General features: G+C 37.2%; 2 protein-coding genes across 11 annotated transcripts in view; one reads left to right on the plus strand and one right to left on the minus strand.

Moving 5' to 3' along the window:
* Positions 1–1,502, plus strand: part of slc2a12 (solute carrier family 2 member 12) — a 93,231-nt gene extending 91,729 nt beyond the window's left edge. The window contains exon 7 of the mRNA XM_043686363.2: positions 1,298–1,502. Coding sequence (XP_043542298.1) covers positions 1,298–1,338 — 41 coding nt within the window. The 3' untranslated portion in view covers positions 1,339–1,502. The remainder of the gene's footprint in view (positions 1–1,297) is intronic.
* tbpl1 (TBP-like 1) overlaps positions 666–22,883 on the minus strand; it is a 50,023-nt gene continuing 27,805 nt past the window's right edge. For 8 of the 10 annotated variants that reach the window (XM_043686394.2, XM_087982111.1, XM_043686383.2 and 5 more), the window contains 5 exons: positions 17,397–17,479; positions 14,660–14,723; positions 8,860–8,963; positions 8,485–8,579; positions 666–3,035 (listed from right to left, as the gene is read on the minus strand). In XM_043686394.2, coding sequence (XP_043542329.1) covers positions 2,956–3,035; positions 8,485–8,579; positions 8,860–8,963; positions 14,660–14,723; positions 17,397–17,479 — 426 coding nt within the window. In that variant the 3' untranslated portion in view covers positions 666–2,955. Of the gene's footprint in view, positions 3,036–8,484; positions 8,580–8,859; positions 8,964–14,659; positions 14,724–17,396; positions 17,480–17,985; positions 18,040–21,248; positions 21,970–22,883 lie in introns of those variants that run through there. The other 2 variants (XM_043686416.2, XM_087982121.1) reach the window with 2 other exon arrangements.

Below are 22,883 nucleotides of genomic sequence, written 5' to 3' on the forward strand. Positions count from 1 at the left end.
GCTGTCAGCGATAATTCAGTAATGTTAATTCCACTAACCTGGAAATAAGATTCATTTACTAAGCTACTCAAGAATTGCACATGCTGTTTTTCGAGAAGAATGATATTGGTGTCAAATTTCTGCTTCTAATCAGCTAACTTATAATTTGAAAAAAGCCAAAAAATGTCTTTGGCCAACAATCTTATTTGTACATTGAGTATTATGTGGAAATATGTTATTCAGAATTCCACTTATACCTTCCCTTTTGCGGATAGCCTTCAACGCCATAATCACTTGCATGCCCCAGAAAAAAAATAATTCAGGAATTTCCATTGAAACTGGAAACCTTGCAGATGACAATACACTGAGCTTGAGCTATAATCTAGCATCACTCAAAAAGTAAGCTTACCATGTCTATCTATGCCATACTATACTGTCCTACAGCATTGTAAATGCATGCTCAGTTCAGTACTCTGCAGTTCTCAATTCTAATTTTGTTTCCTCATTACAAATCACTTACTTTCGCTTTCTCTGGCTCATTAATTAAAAATGAACTTCACTCATTGAAGCACACCTTCTGGGATTTCCCTCTTCAACAGTGAAGTGCTCATGCACATCAGGCCAACAGAGTAGCCTTGTTACTGAAAATTTTAAAAGCAAACCAAAACACATTTTTCTACGAATAGTAGCTTTTGAAGTTTTTTTTCCTGAATTTACAGTTTTACATATGAAAGTTACATATTTCTATGAAAAAGTATACCATCTTAACTACATCTTATCAACACAAACATTTAGCCTTTGCAGTACATAATTGTCCTTCCAACTCAAATACAACAGGAGAGGCAATTTGAAAGGTCTGGTAGAAAAGCAATACAATATTCCAGCTATTTGCAATTGGAATGAAGACATAACATCTATGCAACAATGCTGACATATATTGAAAGATACTATTTACATGACAGATGCACTCTGTCGTTCAACATAACCCTTTGAGGATGTGGAAGCATTGCTACATTAAGTAAGCAACTACTAAATATTCAGGTCTACATTTATTGGGAGAATATTGTAAATTGATATGTTACCGTTGCATACATCCATCTACAATTTTGTCCAGGATTGAAAATTTACAGAAAACGTAGAACAAAAAAATGGGTTATTCAGAAGTGCTATCCAATACTCAGAGGATTATGTTTAATGTGAATTTTGATGTTAATTTAAATAAAGTAACATCCAATTGAATATTTTTGTTTGTGAATTACCTTGCAATCACAATGATGAAGTCATATTTCAAATTCAATTGTATTCTTATATCAAACAGATGCTACTTGCCAAGCTCATGAGGATGGACATGCAACCTGAGGAATAAATATTCAGCTGGGAAAAAGAGGAGCCAAATCAAGAATAGGTTCATTGCTATACTGCAGTATGCATTCTACAGCACAAAGTCAAGAGTTTCAAGCTTAGTAATTTACAGAATGCAAGCTTTGTTTTCATTTTAGATCATTAAATCTCATGAAATACTGTATTATCAAATGTTTATTATGCAGCAAACCGTAAGCATTGACTTTTTCCTTTAGAAATGGTGATGGGTCCATACCATCTTTTTTTTTTTAAAGTTACGTAAGTAATTTCTTGTTAATAGGTACATTAAAACATTCAAATCAAAGCTGCGCATCAAAACACTTTCAATTCAGTATTTATTAAAACAATAGACAAAATAAATCTGGGTTTAGAGAATAAATCTCACTGGTGATCGGTTGTCACTGGCTTTCTTTCTGGAGTATGAAATATTCATAACTCAAAAGGTACACCTAAGTTGACAGCAAACAAAAATAAAAAAAAAACACAGGAACTCACCAACATCAGTGAGATTCTCTTTATTCTGTGGGGGGGTGAGGTTCCTGTTTAAATTCACCGTCTGCAGCATTATGGGCTATTTAGTTCTAGTCCCATGAAAGATTTTTTTCAAATACAGAAATGTTTCCTAAGGGATTGGCTTAGAATATTAATGCAACATTTGTTACGATGTTTTGACACATTTCCAATGTTTATGATAAATGGTATGCATCACAGCATTTAACTATTTTAATAAAACAACTTTACACTGCCTTTTTGATCCATTAGATGGTGCTGTATATGAAGTTCTTAGCTTAGTTGATCAATTTTAAAATGTAAGATCAACAAGCAATCATGCAAATAGTTAAATAATTTGTCAATATCTTACAATTTTCAAAAGGTTTGATGCACTAGCGTTTTAAAAAATTAATAGAATGTGACGACTTCAATTTTTAGGAACCCTCCATTTTTAATTAGCACATAAAATATTGATTTTAAAAATGAACACTCCGTCCAGGTATACCTGAAATTTTTAATCACTACGAAACGGGAATTTAGTTTTAAGCACAACTATTACTTGCAAAGATTTGTTGGTCAAAACCCATTGCCCAAATAATGTTTTGGGTTTATTCATGAATACTAAATTGATTCCTCAATTTATACATTTTAAAAGAAACTATGGGTGATGGCAGGGGTTCTTGCATAAAATTAAATACACATCTATTAATTTTTATTTAAACACTTCAACCAAATGAACAGTGATATTGGTGGCATCTTTGGTTTTCATATACAGCATAAATTTATTTTTTAAAAAAGACCTCACAATAAAACAAAAAGCTCAACCAGAAAAAATGGTTCAACTTTAAATGTAGTGCACATTTTACAATCTTGTTTCCCTTACTGCACAGACTAAAAGAGCTCTCCCAAGAAAAACAGCAGCATCATGTCATGTAAACAGTTCACAATAAAACAATATTAACATCCCAATATGAATACATTTGCATTGTGTTCATACATTGTTAGAAGCTTCTCACAGTCTCTCATTTACTGTATGTCCATTCCCAGAATTATTATATGGTAAAACTGGTCATTGTAGTCATCTATTCAATAGCCAAAAGGATGGTCCCAGAATAGGAATGGTTATTTAATCATCTTTCGGGATTCAAAGATTAAAGGATAGGTTTGCTCCACTGCAGTCGCAACACACTGTATGCTGGGTGCTAAGGTAGAGAATGGGAAAAAATACACAAAATTATATACCACACTTAACTGGTTTATTCTACAGTGTAAAATTAATAATTTTAAATTAAACTCTTACATATATTAATTCAGTTTTGCTAATTTTTGACATACTGTAGAACTTTCCTCAATTTGAACCAGTTATAAGCTTAAGTTTCACTGTACACTACCTTGGGTGCAGCAATATAGTCACTCTCAAAAATAGTAAGTGTCTTAGATCTAAAGATGTTTAAATACTACACAATGCAACATGCAAATATGCAATAATGAAACTCTAGTATGCAACAGAACTTGACCAACACATCTTTCACACATGCTCCTACTTACAGCTCAGAAATAAAGCAATTAGCTGGAGATGAGCATATATTATTTTTTGAGGTGCTTGATTTTACAAGTGATTATGAGATGGCAACAACGGTTGTAATTGGAAATACTTAATTTCAATGAAACTTGTTTTTATTTACGAAGACTAAATATCAATGATGCTATATTTCCCCATATCTATGGAAAATTGGTGAAACAAAATAACTTAAACCTTTAATTTTTTTTGAATTGAATTAGATGGCAGTGTAGACCTGATTCCAAAACCAAGAGGCAATAAAATTGGTGAATTAACTAACTAAATATCAACTGGGACACACTATGAATGAACAGAGGGCTCTAATTCTTGAACTGTTTTGAAAAGAATATAGCGAGTTTGGAGAGGATTTGTAGCTCAGATTGCAGTTCTGGATGTAGGTTTGCATGCTGAGCTGGAAGGATCATTTTCAGACGTTCCATCACCATACGAGATAACATCATCAGTGAGCCTCCGGTGAAGAACTGGTGTTATGGCCTGCTTTCTACTTGTGTTTAGGTTTTCTTGGGTTGGTAATATCATCTCCTGTTCTTTTTCTTGATTTCTCATAAATAGAAAGTGGGCCATAACACTAGTGCTTTACCGGAAGCTCACTGATGTTATCAAATATGATGACAAAATGTCTGAAAACAAACCTTCCAGCTCAGCGAGCAAACTTAAATTCTGAAAAGAACATTTTTGAAACAATTTTAACAAGTTTGATGAGAGAGGACACAATGCTAGATTCTATCTTAGGAAACAAAGCTGGACAGGTGAATGAAGTGACAGTGAGTGACCCATTTTGGAGCTAGCGACCATAATACAGTTAGATTTAGCATAATTGTGAAAAAGACAAAGATAAAACTGGTGTAAAGAAGTGTAAAGTTCACCTTCATCAAATTTAGGAAAGATGATCTGGGAAAATGGACTGGTTACAGTCACTTGAAGGTCACTGGCAAAATCATGCGAGGCATTCAAAAGTGAAATTCTGAGGCACAGTGTAGACATGTCTCCACCAAGATAAAGGCTGGTACTGCCAAATCTGGTGTCCCCTGTTTATCCAGAGGTATACAGGGCAAGACAACGCAGGAAAATTGAGCTTAAGACAACCCAAAAAAAGTACACTTAAGGAAACTTGGAAAATGGAAAGCATAGAAGTGATGTGGAAAGTTATGGGAAAATACTGGCCTGGAAATTTAAGGAAATTTCAAAGATATTTTATCAGTTTATTCAGAGTATGATGATGATCAAGGAAAGAAACCAATACAGAAATTGCTGTTAAGGCTCAGCAGGTCTGGCAGCATCTGTGGATAGAAATCAGAGTTAACATCTCGGGTGAAATGACACTTCCTCAGAATTGTTGAGGAAAGGTCACTGGACCCAAAACATTAACTCTGATTTCTCTCTACAGATGCTGCCAGACCTATTGAGCTTTTCCAGCAATTTCTAATTTATAGCATCTGTAGTTCTTTCGGTTTTGATTAAGAAAAGTTATCAGAGATGTACATGGTAACCTGTGTGTGGATGTGGACGATGTGATCAATATTCTAAATTAGAATACTTTTCTCTGTCCTCAGAACGGAGATGCTGCATACATCCAAATTAAAGAGGAGTAGTGTGAAATATTCGATAAAATAAGCATAATGACAAGGGAAGTACTGGATGGGCTGGCATGTTGACAGTTGGATAAATCACCAGGGCCAGACAATTTGCATCCTAAATCGTAAAAGGGGTCAGCAAGGAATAGGAGACACTCTGTGGAATGGTTGCAGATCTTGGGGGTGTGTGGATTGATGAAAGTAGTGCCATGGTTGTTGGTGACATGGAGTTTAGTAAGGCAGTTGACATGGTCCCACAGGGTGCACTCTTTAAAAAAAAAAAATGCCCAAGAAATACAGAGAAGTGTAGAGAGTTGAATTCAAACTTGCCACAGTTTCAGGTTGATATTTCCTGTTTTTGACTGGAAACTGATTGCCAGTGGTATTCAACGGGCCTCAGTATTAGGTACCTTGCTGTTTATTAACAATTTCGACCTAAATGTGGCAACAAGTTGAGAAAATTTGGAGACAACACTAAAATTGCCTGGATAGTTGGTAGGGAGAAGGAAGCTGTCGAATGTTGAAGATGGCTTAAGTATTATTGGTTTGGTTAAGTGGGCAGAAAAGTGACAAATGGAATCCAATCTGAAAAACTGCAAGGTTATGCTTTTCAGGAGAAATACACAATAAATGGGAGGGTATTAAGAGGGGTAGAGGAAGAGAGATGTGGAGTGTATGCCCACAAGTTCCTGATGGGGGCAGGACAGATAGGTAAGGTGGTAAAGAAAATAGAAGGGATTGTTTTCTTAATTGGCCAAAGTATTGAATGCAAATGCATGAGTGTGATACCAGAGCTATACAAGACTTTGGTTAGACCACAAGTGGAGTTGTGTGATCACCGCATTACAGGAAACGCTTAATTGCTCTAGACAGTACACAGGACAGTGTCAGGAATATTGCCTGGGCTTTAAAAATTGCAGATATGAGGAAAGATTTCATAGAATCCCTACAGTGTGGAAGCAGGCCATTCAGCCCAACAAGGTGACACTGATGCGCTGAAGAGTATCCCACCCAGACTGACCCATCTTATTTCTGTAATCTTGCATTGCTCACGTCTAACACATATCCCTGGACACTACAGAGTAATTTAGCACGGCCAATCCATCTAACCTGTACATCTTTGGACTTGATACAGTAGGGTTGCTTTACTTTGAACAGAGGAGGCTGAGGGGTGAATGATGGAGCAGGTTCGAGGGGAAAAATTACCGACTGTATCTCTTCTAGCCTTGTTCCAAAATTTTAAGTGGCAATACTAATTTGAAGCGTGCCCCATATATGCTCACAGTGAAATAAAGGCACTAACTTTAAACAAATCTCTCATTTATAGACCATATTATTAATGTCAAATTTAATATATGCAATTACAATATGAAAACTAAGTAATGCTATTGTTAACTTAGTTGATCTACTTTCTCCATAACGATGATCCTGTTTTACAACCAGGTATTTAAAATCTTTTCCCTGTTCAAAACCCATTACACCCCCCTCACTGTCGAACCACAAATCAATGCCACACTTCAAATGAGTCCTTGATCCCCTAAGGGAATAGTGTATCTCGAGTTGATATACAATTATTATTAGGACAAGTTATATTATGCCATCCATAAGTAAAACAGAGCATTAGGAATAGTCAACATGGCTTTATGTGTGGGAAATCATGTCTCACAAACTAGATTGAGTCTTTTGAAGAAGTAACAAAGAGAATTGATGAAGGCAGAGCAGTAGATGTGATCTATATGGGCTTCAATAAGGTTTCCCATGAGAGACTGGTGAGCAAATTAGATCTCATGGAATACAGGGACTGGAGTGCTACAAGAATCGGTGCTGGGTCCACTACTTTTCATCATTTATGTAAATGATTTGGATGTAAGCATGAGAGGTATAGTTAGTAAGTTTGCAGATGACACCAAAATTGGAGGTGTAGTGGATAGCGAAGAAGGTTACCTCAGGTTACAACAGGATCTTGATCAGATGGGCCAATGGGCTGAGAAGTGCTGCACTTTGGGAAAGCAAATCTTAGCAGGACTTTACACTTAATGGTAACGTCCTAGAGAGTGTGGCTGAACAAAGAGGCCTTGGAGTGCAAGTTCATAGCTCCTTGAAAGTGGAGTCGCAGGTAGATAGGATAGTGAAGATGTTTGGTATGCTTTCCTTTATTGGTCAGAATATTGAGTACAGGAGTTGGGAGGTCATGTTGCGGCTGTACAGGACATTGGTTAGGCCATTGTTGGAATATTGCATGCAATTTTTGTCTCCTTCCTCACAGAAAGATGTTGTAAAACTTGAAAGAGTTCAGAAAAGATTTACAAGGATGTCGCCAGGGTTGGAGGATTTGAGCTATAGGGAGAGGTTGAGTAGACTAGGGCTGTTTTCCCTGGAGCATCAGAGGCTGAGGGGTGACCTTATAGAGGTTTATAAAATCATGAGGATCATGGATAGGATAAATAGACAAAGTCGCTTCCCTGGGTGGGGAGGTCCAAACTAGAGGGCGCAGGTTTAGGGTGAGAGAGGAAAGAGATAAAAGAGACCTAAGGGGCAACCTTTTCACTCAGAGGGTGGTACACGTATGGAAAGAGCTGCCAGAGGAAGTGGTGGAGGCTAGTACAATTGCAACATTTAAAATTGCATCTGGATGGGTATATGAATATGAAAGATTTGGAGGGATATGGGCCAGGTGCTGGCAGGTGGGACTAGATTGGGTTGGGATATCTAGTCAGCATGGACGAGTTGGACCGAAGGGTCTGTTTCCATGATGTACATCTCTGATTCCATAACTCTTAGGTGTCCAATCCAAACTTTTGTTTTCATGCTACTTTGTTGCAATAATACTTTCAAGGAATTAAATACAAATATCACAAATTAAGAAAAATTCCTATGCTAATGAATACTGACATTTAGTACTCCATCACTGAGAAAAACAGAAATTGAAGTATATTAAATTGTGGGTCAAAATGAGGGGCATAGTAGAACCAAAGACCTACTGTGTAGTTTCCGAGCAACTACATATTTTTCTTCACTTGTATGCAGAACATCTGGTTGGCAACATTAATTTGGTGATCATTTTCTATAATTATTTAACATTATTTGACTGGCTGTTAAATAACATTTTCATAAACAGTTATGAGTTTCTTTGATAACTGCAAATTGCAACATTTTCCAAGGTAATATTTTAGGAGTATCTCTGATCTGAAAAAGTAATTTGATTGGCGTGAGAGAATAATTACATTTCTGATAACATACATTAAACGTTTTAATGGCATTACATAAAGGACTATGAACAATGCAGATATTGCAGACAATATACTTAATGTTAATAAGGAATCATGTAATATAATGATCTCATGCAATCCAAAGAAATTCATTAACAAGATAGCTACAAATTAATCCTCAAAATACTTATTTTTAGAAAATTTATGAAGAACGTTTCTGGACAAACCTGAAAAAGAAAAAAAAGGGCCACAATAGTTCATTTTAAATTGAGGTCTGCAAACATACCTGTTATTGTTATACTGCCTGTGGAAAAAATTTGAAGTGTAGCTTTTAACGCTTTAACTCTATAAGATGCTGCAGGATGCAGTTCTGGCTCATAGCTGCAAGAGAGAAAAAGAACACTGGAATTTCAGTAACTAATCAAAATAATTAAAAAGAACAACTACTTACAATGTAGCTTGAGATTATTTAAAAACACAAGGAGGAAAGAAAATAATCACTTTTATGAAATGTAGAAATTCTGAATTTACACAGCAGGTCTGTCAATATCTAAGATGAAAAAACGTGAGCTTATATTTAGGGTAGTGATTCTTGATCTACTCCAACCTTTTCTATTTGTGTTAGCATCATAGTTATCCACAATAACTTCCAAATTCATACCTTGCAATCGGCCGATTTCTTTTTGTGAATTCTGGTAGCCTGATTTCAAATGGCATTGTGCATACAGCCAGGACATTGACAATTTTATAGCCAGCAAATTTTACCTTCAAAATATCAAAGAAGTTATTTTAAAAACATGATATAACACTGTTCTACAACATAGTTAAATATTTACCCAGTATTAAGATTCATAGTTGACAGTGAAAATACAAATACACCTGGCATGTGTAATAATTTAGACAAGGGCCTCCTCTCAGTGGCACCCAAAGTATTATTCAAAACATGCTGATGGCATAAACATCTTCCCTCTACTGGTTGTAATTACCTCATATGTATTTGTGGCAATCTAAATATTAATCTCTAGGGGGCAGACAAATGGATAGCACAAAACTATCTTAAATTAAATAGCAGCAGAACTGGCAGGCTGTAGCAAGTACTGTAAAGATCAATGTATGGGCCTAAGTCAATTACAATCTGTATTTACAACTTAGATGATAGGAAAGTGCTGTTTTCAAGTGAGGGAAATTCAAAGTGGCTACAAAATGAATCAAACGGATATGACCGGGTCAAAAACCTGAAAGATGGAATTACAATGTGGGAAAATGTGAAATTGTCCATGCTAACGGGAAAACTAGAAAGCAGAATATTCCTAAATGATGGGAGAGTATTGGTATTCATAAACAGGATGCCCTTAAATGTGAACTACAGAGAGTTAACAGGCTGATACAACAAGCATATAGGAGAGCAAATGATATCTTCATCTTTATTGCAAAACGATTAGAATAAAGGATTACATCAGTCTAAAGCAGTTACATAGCACTTCCATGGTTTCGCCAAGGTCCATTGTACAGTTTGAGCTCATTATCCATGGAAATGATGTACTTGCCTTTGAGAAGTATACTAAAAGCTCACCAAACTGATTTCTGGGATGAGTAGATTGTCCTCTAAGGAAAGATGGAGCCAATTAGGCCTAATCCCTTGAGTTTAGAAGAATTAAAGGTGATCTAATTGAAACATAAAATTCTTAAGAGATTTGACAGGGTGCAATAGGTGGATGCTTGGGAGCCATCATCTCAGAATAAGAAGTCAACTATTTAGGACTGAATTGAGGGGAAATTTCTTCAGAAGGTTGGTAATGTCTTGAATTTCGGTCATTCCTCTCTATTGTGCTAATAGCATGTTTAACTAAAAGAGCAACCCTTTCTAGTTTCTTATCCCTCCTAAATGTCAGATACCCATCAATATTCTGGGTCCAATCCAGGCCATCCTGACCCGCACATTAAATCATTACCAGTCCTCTCTCTATAATGACAGCAGCTCTACGGTCTGCTAAGATTTTGATGACCTTACCTTTGCCATAACTGACATTGGATTGCCAGATTTACAGAAAAATGGGTCTTTTAAATTGAATCAGAATAAGCTAGCAAAATTGTCGATACAATTTGGTCAGAAAATATTACCCACAATTAGAGGCAAAGGTAAAATAGATAATCAAACAAAAAGCTGTTATCAATTTATTAAGGAATAATAGAGAAAAGCCAAAACTAGTCTACTTTGAGGAAATGAAACGTTATAGACTTCGAGGACTTCAGTTACTTTATATTTTACAATATTTCAGTTGTATTGGCTGTTTTAGAATACAGTTATACTGTTGATTTTGCAAAGCAGTTTCAGAAAAGCTCTCACACTGCTGCATTTGACAATATATGAAACATAACTTGAGGCAGTGCAAGATTTGGTTCAGAAAATACTCAAATTAAATTTCTCACATACCTTGTAATCACACTTGAGTTGTTTAACATGTTTAAGTGTGCAGACACGCCAGGAAACTCATTTCGTAGTAATTAAGACAATTCACCATCAAATATTCAATTTAAAAATTAAATAAATAACCTCTAACTCCTTGTGGCATGCTTACTTGGTAACCAGTGTATTAAGTACTACAACTTTACACCATTCACATACTATATTTGAATTACTTGTTCACAGCAAGATACTGTTACAGAAAAATTCCTGAAGGAAGAGGACATGTACACAACTCCTTCTGGTTCTTAATGGCTCGATTTAGAACTAGAAAGTCTATGTGAGCAACTACCACGTTGGAATTAATTTTCTAACTGTTTGTTCTGCATGTTAGCTATAGTATAAAGACAAACTTTGACTGGCATGAATTATAAACTATACAAGATACAACTATACAAGATACTGAGGGAAGTCCCAGAAGACTCAGATTAGCCAAAGTCATTACATTGTTAAAGAAGGGCATCAGGGACAATCCAGGAAATCATAGGCTAGTAACTCTTACATCAGCATTCAGGAAAACATTGGAGAAGATTCGTAGGAAGAGGATTTACCTGCATGTGGAAAAGAATTAATCTACTAGGGATAGCATGGCTTTGTGTGGGGTACTCTAGTCTCACAAATTTGGATTTTTTTAGGAAATACTGGAGAGGAGGGTAGCGTATGTTGTCTACATGTGCTTTACTAAAGCATTTGATAATGTATCACTTGGCAGGCTGGTCCAGAAGATTAAGTCACATGGGATCCATGGTGAGTTGGTAAGTTGAATACAAAGTTTGGCTTAGTCATAGAAGATAGAGTAGTTGTGGTGGGATATTTTTCTAACTAGAGGTCTGTGACAAGTGGTGTTCTGCCAGGATTAATGCTGGGACTCCTTGTTTGTAACAATATATAAATGACTTGGATAAAAAGGTAGGTGGTCTGCAGAATAGGCGTACAGATGGCACAGAAACATGGAGGATTTGTGCTCAGCGAGGAAGGTTGTCAAAAGGATCCAGTGGGATATTCTTGATGGAAAGTTTGGTGGAGAAATGGCAGACAGCATTTAATTGGGACAAGTGTGTAGTGATACATTTTGGGAAGTCAAATGCAAAAGTAAAAGTTTATGGTAAATGACAGGACCCCTTTCATTGATAAAACAGAGGGATCTTGGGGTGCCAGTCCATAATTCCCTGAAAGTGGTAGCACAAATTGATAAGATGGTACAAAGGCATCCGCTATACTTGCCTTCACTGGTCAGAGCACTGACAATAAAAGTTGGCAAGTCACATTGTAGCACTATATAAATCTTTAGTTACGCTACATTTGTAGTATTGTGTCTGATTCTGACTGTCATATTATAGGAAAGAAGTGGAGGCTTTGGAGAGTGCAAACAGGTTTACCTGGATGTTGCCTACGTTGGAACATATTAGCCACAAGGACAGATTTGACAATTTTGGATGGTTTTTGCTAGAGATTCAGAGGCTGAGGGGTAGCCCGAAAGACGTAAATAAAATTGTTACAGGCATTGATAGGGTGCATAGTCAGAGTGCTTTTCCCAGGGTAGAAATGTCAAATATTAGGGGGAATAGGTTTAAGGTGAGAGGGTGAAAGTTTAAAAGGACATGTGCAAGGCAAGTTTTCTTTACACGGAGGGTGGTAGATGTCTGGAATATGCTGCCAGGGGAAGTTGAGGAAGCAAATACACTGGCAATGTTTAAGAGGCATTTGGATAGACACATGAACAGACAGGGAATATAGGGCGATAGAAACCATGTGAAGGCAGTTGGGATTAGTTTAGATAGCCATCATAGTTGACATGAATATAGTTGGCTGAAGGACCTGTTTCTGAGCCACAATGCTCTATGTTCTATTGTGATGATGCTGTCACTTTAAGAGGTTGTTTCGTTCAGGATTTTTCTGAAGAGAGGTCGTAAGGCAGAAGCACCGAACAGTCTACCAGAACCACTAGAGTAAACAACTTGTAAGGCCTTGAGTTTGTTTTAAAAAAACAGCCTGAATGGGTGCGATCAGCTCTCTCACATCAGGACTTCTATGTTTTGGTTTTTTCAGTAGCATCAGAAGGTGTCTGTGGTCTCAGAAGAGTTGGAAGCTTCAGTGAGTGCTTCCTAGTGGCTGCTTTCTCTGAAACATTTTTTTTCCCTCCAGGATTGGAGAACTCACGTAAGAATCTGTGTCGGAACTTGCGTTTTTGCCAAGGGGTGTGTCTATGGCATGTTACTATATTTGAACAATTATTTAGTAATAGGTACTGCATCCAATATTAAGTTTACCAATAATTAAGTTATTCTAATTTTCTCTTTTTGTTTGTATTTTAACCGTAATGTTTAAATAAATTGTGCTTTGCTTAATGTCGAGTAGTTTGACCAATCATATCGCATCTCGATCACACTTCTACCTTTAAAATAAGAAAATGTTAGGGTCAACGCTACCTCCTTAAAATATTGAGGGGTTCTGGTCTGGTCCATAACACTATTAGTTACACATTGTTACGCGTATCGAATGAAACACAGCTGGCTCACTACTTGTCCCTCACTTTACCCTGTAATATTCAATCTCATCATAAAGTTACCTCCAAATACATCTTTTTTTAAAATAAATTATTTCTGGAATGTGGACATTGCTGGCTGGGCCAGCATATACTAGCTCTCCCTTGAGAAGGTAGTGGTGAACTGCCTTCTTACACTGCTGTAGTTCACATGCGTTACTTCCGAACTGTTATTGCTGAAATTCTAAGTTGTTAACATTTGGCAAATCCACAAGCCATAAAACGTGTGAAATACTGTGTTCTGTGTACCAACACCCACATCATTCCTGGTCACACAAACATCCAATGGCTTCCTGCATTCCAGAATTCTTCATCTTGACTTTCATAAACCTCCAAAATTTTGGCTCTGCCTATTTGTGCTATTCTCCTAGTACTATATTGTTATATATACTTATGTGACACTTTACAAACTTATCCCATTACACTCATTTCATCTCATCAACAGCAGTTGCATCTTTAAACTTTCTCCTTCATTTCAGAAGTCTACAGTCTTTGTTGATTTGCTTTCAACATTGCTTAAAAATTGCTTTGTAACACTTGCTGTTAACAGTAGGCCTTGTATGATTGTGCATACACTTAAGATCGAAGAGAGAAGAAAGTCTCTTTAGTGTCACATCAGAAATTTTTTTTTGCTGGAATGGAAATACTCCAACAGAGTATTTCCAAGCTAGACTGCAGAGGTGACAATTGTAACATCACTGGGCTCCATTTTGTGGGATAGGAAGTGTGAGGAGCAAAACAATCAAGCAGATTGTACCAGGGCTGTAGTGTCCATCATTTTCCTCTCACCATAGTAGTTTGCCAGTAGCAGGGAAGGTGGGTAATGTCCTTGCTGTTCAGAGTGATTGTGCCACCTAAGTGACCAAGTGAGGCTTTCATCCTTCTCCTGCAGCATTTACCAGGTTGTGTGGCTAATGTAGGTTCCCTTGAAGGTGGCAATGCCCCCTTCCCTCATCAATCACCATCTTGCTTTTTACAAAGACTTACCTGATACTCCGAGGATCCTTGATGATACAAAACGTCTATTAAATATCAAAGGAATATTTCACATTCATGTCCCCTTTAAGAAAGTCCTTACCTAACCCTTCCTAGGCTTTTAAGTATGACAGAGCAGTGATGCTAAGGAATGGAATAATAAAGCATTAGCATATTTGGCCAGCTCAATTCAACATCACAGGTTTGTATTTTAAGGAAGAGTGAACTTAATGAGTACGGGTTGAATTTAAACAAAAGAAAGACATGCAAATGTTATCAACTCTAACTCTTATCAGAAATTAAAATTTAAACTTTAGCAGAGAATAATGGCAATTGAGTGCAAAACTTAAAAAGAACAAGTTATGTTAAAACTATACACTAAGATTCTAAATCATTAGCTTAAACTTATGTGATCTAAGTGATTTCAACAGCTCAATATTTAGATTTCTATACAAATATAACGTACAAAGGAAATACCTGAAAACCCAGTTTCTGCAGAAGGCGGGCTAATCTTCGAGCACCGGTTTTTGCATCTTCTTCACTAAATGGCGTTGAAAATATACTCAATTTTGTACAAAGATGTTATGACACATACATTACTTCATTTGTAATATAATAAAAACTATTGCATAGATTTTAAACTTGTGTGGTGCTGCATTTTGGGAAAGTAAATCTTAGCAGGACTTATACATTTAATGGTAAGGTCCTAGGGAGTGTTGCTGAACAAAGAGACCTTGGAGTGCAGGTTCATAGCTCCTTGAAAGTGGAGTCACAGGTAGATAGGATAGTGAAGGCGGCGTTTGGTATGCTTTCTTTTATTGGCCAGAGTACTGAGTACAGGAGTTGGGAGGTCATGTTGCGGCTCTACAGGACATTAGTTAGGCCACTGTTGGAATATTGCATGCAATTTTGGTCTTCCTCCTATCGGAAAGATGTTGTGAAACTTGAAAGGGTTCAGATGGGATTTACAAGGATGTTGCCAGGGTTGGAGGATTTGAGCTATAGGGACAGGCTGAACAGGCTGGGGCTGTTTTCCCTGGAACATCGGAGGTTGAGGGGTGACCTTATAGAGGTTTATAAAATCATGAGGGGCATGGATAGGATAAATGGACAAAGTCTTTTCTCTGAGGTGGAGGAGCCCAGAACTAGAGGGCATAGGTTTAGGGTGTGAGGGGAAAGATATAAAAGAGACCTAAAGGGCTACTTTTCCACACAGAGGTGGCACATGTATGGAATAAGCTGCCAGAGGAAGTGGTGGAGGCTGGTACAATTGTAACATTTAAGAGGCATTTGGATGGGTATGTGAATAGGAAGGGTTTGGAGGGATATGGGCCGGGTGCTGGCAGGTGGAACTAGATATCTTGTCGGCATGGACGGGTTGGACCGAAGGGTCTGTTTCCACGCTGTATACCTCTATGACTCTACATTACAGATGTGATTATCCCCTTCCTAAAAGTGATGAGGAATGAGCTGCAAAAGCCAAATAACTGGGTGAGTTGGTCTGTCAGAAGCTCAGCCCCTTCTCGCCACCTCAACAATTAAGTGCTGGACAAGAAGTTCCATTGGGGACCAATTCAACTCGCCATCAATTAAAATCCTTTTAACAGCTCAAATCATTGCTACCCAAGCTTCTCAACTCACTATCAGCCTGATTAACTGACTTTCCAATAGATGATAAGAAGAACTTGCCAACAGAGTTTGGTTTGGAAGATCTCTATTGTCCCAATCGTATGGGAACAAGTGAACAAGGGATGGCTGCTAAAGATCCACCCTCAACCTTGCTTTTGACCCTCGCTTTCTGAAAGAAAACAACATGCCTTCCTACCATTGGAAACACTGAAGTCTACCCTCCATTTACAATATCTGAGACCAAGAAGCAGACAGCCTCCGGTTAGTTGACAACTTCTGGCAGGGGCAGGACTTCACTATCATGGCTCATGATTTGTGAGAAGCCCAAACATCAGATCTTAAGTGACTGTATCTTTATCTGGTGAGCTCTCTTAATGGTGGGGTGGGGAGTCAGTCACTCTAAAAAATGATGTGGAGATGCTGGTGTTGGACTGGGGTGGACAAAGTTAGAAATCACACAACACCAGGTTATATTCCAACAGGCTTTTTGAAGTATTAGCTTTCAGAGCGTTGTTCCTTCATTAGAAGCAGCGCTCTGAAAGCTAGTACTTTCAAATAAACCTATTGCATTATAACCTGATGTGTGAATTTTAACTCCAGAAAATGATCACCCCTACAGAAGTCTCAACTTAAATTTTATCTTTGGGCAGGGAATGTTCATAATAAAATAAGAAATATATAATAGGTAACTGACACTGTACCAAGTCTACTTTGCATTTACGATTAGCACAACTGAATAAAATAGAGAATCATAGACTCCTAGTGATGAAACTGGCCATTCAGCCTATTGAGTCCACACTGCCCCTCTGAAGTACATCCCTCAGAGACCTCCCCCCTCCAACTCCATCCTGTTAATTCTGCATTCCTCACGGCTAATGCGCCTAGCCTGCACATGCCTGGACACTAAGTAATTTAGCATGGCCAAGCCACCAAACCAGCACATCTTTAGAGGACAAATGTATGAGTGAACTTTGACTTTACTGGGGTGAAAATCAGATGCTTGCAGGCAAGTATCCCAATATATACCTTGATCATATATTCCTTTCCATTGATTCAATGATGCATGATGCATAAAAGTCAGCCAATATACAATTTCCTACATTTTTCCCCAACCCAAACCCTATCAAAAATAGTGTATTCCCTGTGTAAGGCCATCGACATATTGAGCACTGAAATGTGATTAAAACTCCGGAATTTTGAATGCACACATGCAGAGCTTCAGCTCAGAACTCAAATTCAATGGTTAGACTGTAATTTCTTTTGCAATTCCTTTTGAGCCCTTGAACACCAAAGCGTTTTTTCCCCATTACATTAGTATTCATCCTTTCAAGCAAAATAAAACATTAATTTGTTCAGGATTATATACACCACCTCTATCCTTTTAAACATGGATAGAATTTCGTTGTACTTATTTGAAAAAAAAAATCAAAATCCTCAAAAGTGAGGTTCATAAGATGAAACATATCAACAATTTACGTTAATAGTAGAAAATAAGTTTTGGGATATCTGGTCGGCTTGGACGAGTTGAACCGAAGGGTCTATTTCCATGCTGTACATCTCTATGACTATAAAATGAAGTTCTTACCTCGTGGCTCCAGTGCATATAATTTTCCCTGAAGACCAGATCGTGGCTGTTATCCTGGGTTTCCTCAGTTTCATTAACACTTTCTGCAAACATACATAAGAAAATATTGCACTCTCAGTCACAGAACTCCTGTTACATTCACTGAGAATGTAACACCTATACTTTAAATAAATTCATAATTTACATATAACATGATTCAGAAGAGTTGCTTAGGTAAAAATACTTGCATATAACATGCACCTGAAGTTAGATGTGTTTGTGAATGTAGAATTATATATTGCATATGAATTACTTACAAAAATAAAGGCTGTCATTTTATATTGCATCATTATGGCAAGTAGTTTTTCAGATGCTAGTGATCATTTTCAATACTTCACTTTGCCTTATTCATGACAGGATTAGAATTTTACAGACATGCTTTCTATGTATTTTTCCCTGGATGCAAGTCTAACCTAATATTGATCAAGGATATGTTGCATCTAGACTTACTAATTTATTGATTTTTTTAGGCTACTATAATCAAAGTATGATTGTTAATTTATCAATACTTCACACATAAAAATCAAATTATTATATACAAGACACTTACTATAACAGTGAAAAGTGTATATAAATTTTTAAAAAGCATTTAAGATCTCTGTTCCTGTAAAATAAAATAACATTTCCGTGTGAACAGCTGGACAGTCGAAAGTCATTCAAACATTCAATAGGAACACAGGAACAGAACTAGACTATTCATCCCCTCAAGCTTATTGGCAATTCAATTCACTTAAATCACAGCTAATCTGTACCCAAAACTTTCACTGCCCATTTTTAATTCATACTCCTTGGTACCTTTTCAAAAAAAAGGTTTTCCAGTGTTGAAAATTTCATTTCACCCAATCAGAACCTTTGGGAGGCCTACAAATTCTCAACAGACAAACAAAAAAGATTTTCCTTATTTATTGCACTAAACCCTTTTATTGCAAAACAACTCAATTAGATCACTTAAAACTCAACAGAATATAAGTCATATACTCCATTTCTTCTAGCTCTTTTTGCCCAAGATTATTCTGTTTAATTTATGATGCACCCCTTCAAAGATCCATCATTTTCTCCAGCAAGATGCTGCCCAAAATGAAATGAAATAGTGCATGATGTTCTGCAGGTGTTGGCATAGATGCAGTAAATTATTAGTTTAAAAATACGCTATGAAATATAAGGGTCAATTTCCAAGATGTGCAACCATTTTGTAGCCAGTTAGGGGCACATAATCAAGAACTGTAAACATACACTCCATAACTTTCTAAATATACTCTTTACTAAATTTACTCTTTCACATGGTCTTGTTGTAATTCCAATTTCACATACAGGACTCTAAGATGTTAGTCTAATACAGATGTCAAATGTAATTTTTTTATTCTTTATTACTTTTCTAAAACTCTTGCTACTTTAAAGGTAAACAAGACCTCTGCAGATTTCTTTTATGTAAAGCCCATCAGGACCTGGAGGCTTGATAGTATGTCGTGCCAACAACTTGTTCAGTACTACTCCCGATGATGATAATTTTCTTTCGTTCCTCTTTTCTTTCCATTTTAATTTCTTGGTCTACAGCTATCTTTCAGATGTTACTTGTATTCTCTGTAGGGAAAACCAGTGCAATCGCCTGTTTAATTTATTCCTTATTTTTCATCATTAGTTCCCCAGACTCTCTTTCTATTGGTCTGATGTTCATTTTGTTAACTCTAGTCCGTTTTAAATATCTATAGAAAATTTTACCATCTATTAGTATATTTTTAGCTAGCTTTCCCTTTGATTCTTATTAATATTTTAGCTTTTTTTGCATAATGTGCAAATTTCAAACTATGATACATCTTTGCACAATTAAATTCTTACTGTGGGTCCACTCCTTGGAATATTGGAGATGAAGCTAGCTTTTTGGTGATTATCTTGTCAGTAATTACAGTCTATTCTATTATTAGGGTTTAAAATAGTTTAGGTCTCAGTTGTAAAGTTCATACGTGAAAGAGGGAATGAATAATTCATAAGATAAATTAAGACATTAAATATTGCAGGAGGGATGGAAAAGGGCAATGTATTCTCACTGCAATGTATTCATTTGATGCATTTAGTCCTCTACACATTGCTATTTGCCTCTCTTAATCTAATATGCCATTTCACTTTAGCTAGCTATGTTCTCCCACACTCATAACTGGCCTTTAGTTTAAAATATCAGTCTTGAGCCCATTGCTCCCTTCCACAAATGGACTGTAAAATTCAATAATACGTCCCTTGACAGATCCCTTAAGTTGGCATGATAGATAGATAGATAGGTGGATAGAGATGGCACAGAAGGCATATGGGATACTTTCCTTCATGGGAGAGATGTTGAATACAAATCAGGAGTACAATGCTGGGACTTGATAAGATATTGGATAGATGACTGCTGGAGATGTTTGTATAGTTCTGGTTACGTATGTTACAGGAAAGACATAATTGCATTAGACAGTACAGAGGAGATTTATAAGAATGTTGCCAGAACTTTAAAATCATAGCTCTTAGGAAAGATTTAATAGACTTGGGTTCTTTTCATTAGAACAGAGAAGGCTCAAGACAATAGGTTTAAGAGCTTAATTGAGCCAAATTATGAGGGAATTGGATAAAGTTTACAAGGCTGGCCCATTTCTTTTTGTGGAGAGGTCAATTACTGTGGGCACAAGTTAAAGGTTATTGGTAGAAGCATTAAAAGGAGTCAAGTATCTATGGGTTGAGTGTGTCTGGAATTCACTACCCACTTTAACTATTTGCTACTGGATAACCAGGGGGCTCTACACATTTCCTTTCCAAGGACATGTTTCACTGTGCTCATAAAATCCTACTTTTAATCAGCTCTCAGATTTGTCAATAATTTTCCTTTAAGTAGGTATATCCAGTCCACTTTTGGCAAATCATCCCTCAGCTTTCTAAGTTTGCCTTCCATTATTTGGAACTTTAGTCAAGTTCTATCATTGCCCTTTTCACTCTCCTGCCATCCTTAATGTCTTTCTTTATTTTATTCAATTTATTCATTTCTTTTTACATATATTAACTTTACCACAGAGATCTAAACTATTTTAAACCCTAGGACAAGAACAGACCATAACCACTGACAAGATACTCAACAAAAGCCAGTATCTTCTCCCATATTTGAGACAGAACTAAATCAGCGTGTAGAAAAAAAACACAAATAAGGGAGCATTTTCTTCTCCTCCCCTAACCACCAAACTGGCATCACTGTGCTCAGTCATACTTTTGAAACAAAAGAGGTAGCTAAGCCTGGTTACAGGGAAAAGAAAAATGGAGTTTCAACCACTCTCCATAATTACCTCACTTCAATTGCTCTCTCAATGCAAATTTTATGAAACTGTTTACAGCTAGAAAATTTAGAAATGAGACAATATAATGCTGTTAAAAGTTAAATTAATTTCATTATATGGTTGATCTGGAGACTTTCAGAAGGTACCAAGATTAGAGGAATTGTCCAGAGAAAAATTCAATTTCCTGGCCAATTCTGGAGTGTGCTATTGAGATGTCATAAGTCCCATCTATGCTGGCATTAACAACCGTTTAACCAGCGGAAAATTCTGACTCAATAACTTGACTCTTGTAGCTAACATCCTCTTTTCCTATTGTCTTCAGACTATCTTCTTTGTTAGGAAAAGAATCGTATCCTTCTGCCACCCTTGCTCTGTATAACCATGTTCTTTTTATGAAGTCTATTTCTTCCAAAAAAAGTCACAGTAGCTGGGACTATTTGGATCCAAACTTTTGTCATTCTGCTACCACAGGCTGGATTTTAAACAGGGGTAGTGAGAAAGAATAACATTCACTCACCAGCAGCAGTAACATGCTCTGGGCCGCATTCACAAGGTAAATTTTGGTCTCCTGACCCTTGATGGAAGGGTGTCCCATCCTGGAAAGCTTTCAACCTGTGTATAGCCAACAGCTCTTGGGAGGAGTAGTGATAAAGGAAGTTGGTGTGGTGGATCTGCGGGGACAATTTGGAGGCAAGACAGGGGAAAAGGGAGTAGCATGCTGGGGGTGGTGAATGCCCCCGACGCTCATAGGGCATTCGCTCTGAAGTATGCACCCATCTTCCTTCATACCATTTGAACAAAATTTGCAAAAACATCAGCCTATTCAGCCTACAATTTTATGGCAGAGTGAAGGCCTCAATTGGGCAATAAATTACCATTTAAGGACCTTGATAGACCAATGGTGGCTGGGCTAATGGACAACCCCCATATTATGAGAAACAAGTCGAGGATATCCTGGCTATTTGACATAATTGTGTGCCCCACTCGTCCCTGCCAAAAATGCACCTTCCAAGGCAGTGAACTGTAGAATCCAGCCCATATGTTTATAATAGCAATTAGGTCAAAATTAGTTCCCCTACATTATTAATTCATAAAGTTTATTACAAAAGCTTCATACATTTCAATTTCATTATTCATTATCCATTAGTTACCAATGTCTTACAATCTTTACAGAGTCTCTGACATAGAGATGTACAGCACAGAAACAGACACTTCGGTCCAACTTGTCCATATTGACCAGCTATCCTAAATTCATCCAATCCCATCCGCCAGTATTTGGCTCATATCCCTCTAAACTCTTCCTATTCAAGTACCTATCCAGGTGCCTTATAAAATGTTGTAATTGTACCAGCCTCCACCACTTCTTCTGGCAGCTCATTCCTTAGACACACCACCCTCTGCGTGAAAACGTTGCCCATTAGGTTCCTTTTATATCTTTACTCTCTCACCTGAAACCTACATCCTCTAGTTTTGGACTTCACCCATCCCAGAGAAAAGACCTTGGCTATTTACTCTATCCATCCCCCTCATGATTTTATAAACCTTCATAAGGTCACCTCTCAGCCTCTGACACTCCAGGAAAATATCCCCAGCCTATTCAGCCTCTCCCTATAGCTCAAACCCTCCTACCTTGGCAACATCCTTGCAAATCTTTTCTGAACCCTTTCAAATTTCACAATAGGAGGGAGACCAGAATTGCACACAGTATTCCAAAAGGGGCCTAACCAATGTCCTGTACAGCCGCAACATGACCTCCCAACTCCTATACTTAATGCACTGACCAATGAAAGACAAACATATCAAATGCCTTCTTCACTATCCTATCTACCTGCGACTCCACTTTCAAGGATCTACAAACCTGCCACTCCAAGGTCTCTTTGTTCAGCAACCCTTTCATGATGCCTGATTATTTTACCCAATTGCTTGTTCTGCCTGAAAGCCCTGACTTGTTACTTTTTTTGAACTAATCTTTCCAACCCCATTCATGATGAATCCCATTTATCACCCGATATTAGGGTTAACAGCTCACTAGTTCCAAACCTTGTTTAAATAAAGCCCACCCAAGATGACCTGACATCTTTCCCCAGAGAGTTTGCTCGTGCCACATGCATTAAAGTCCCTCTCTCCCACATCAGTCTTACTACTACATATT

This window comes from Chiloscyllium plagiosum, unplaced genomic scaffold (assembly GCF_037043375.1).
Source record: "Chiloscyllium plagiosum isolate Xiang-an unplaced genomic scaffold, Cpla_swu_hap1 HiC_scaffold_3, whole genome shotgun sequence".
NCBI classification, from domain to species: domain Eukaryota; kingdom Metazoa; phylum Chordata; class Chondrichthyes; order Orectolobiformes; family Hemiscylliidae; genus Chiloscyllium; species Chiloscyllium plagiosum.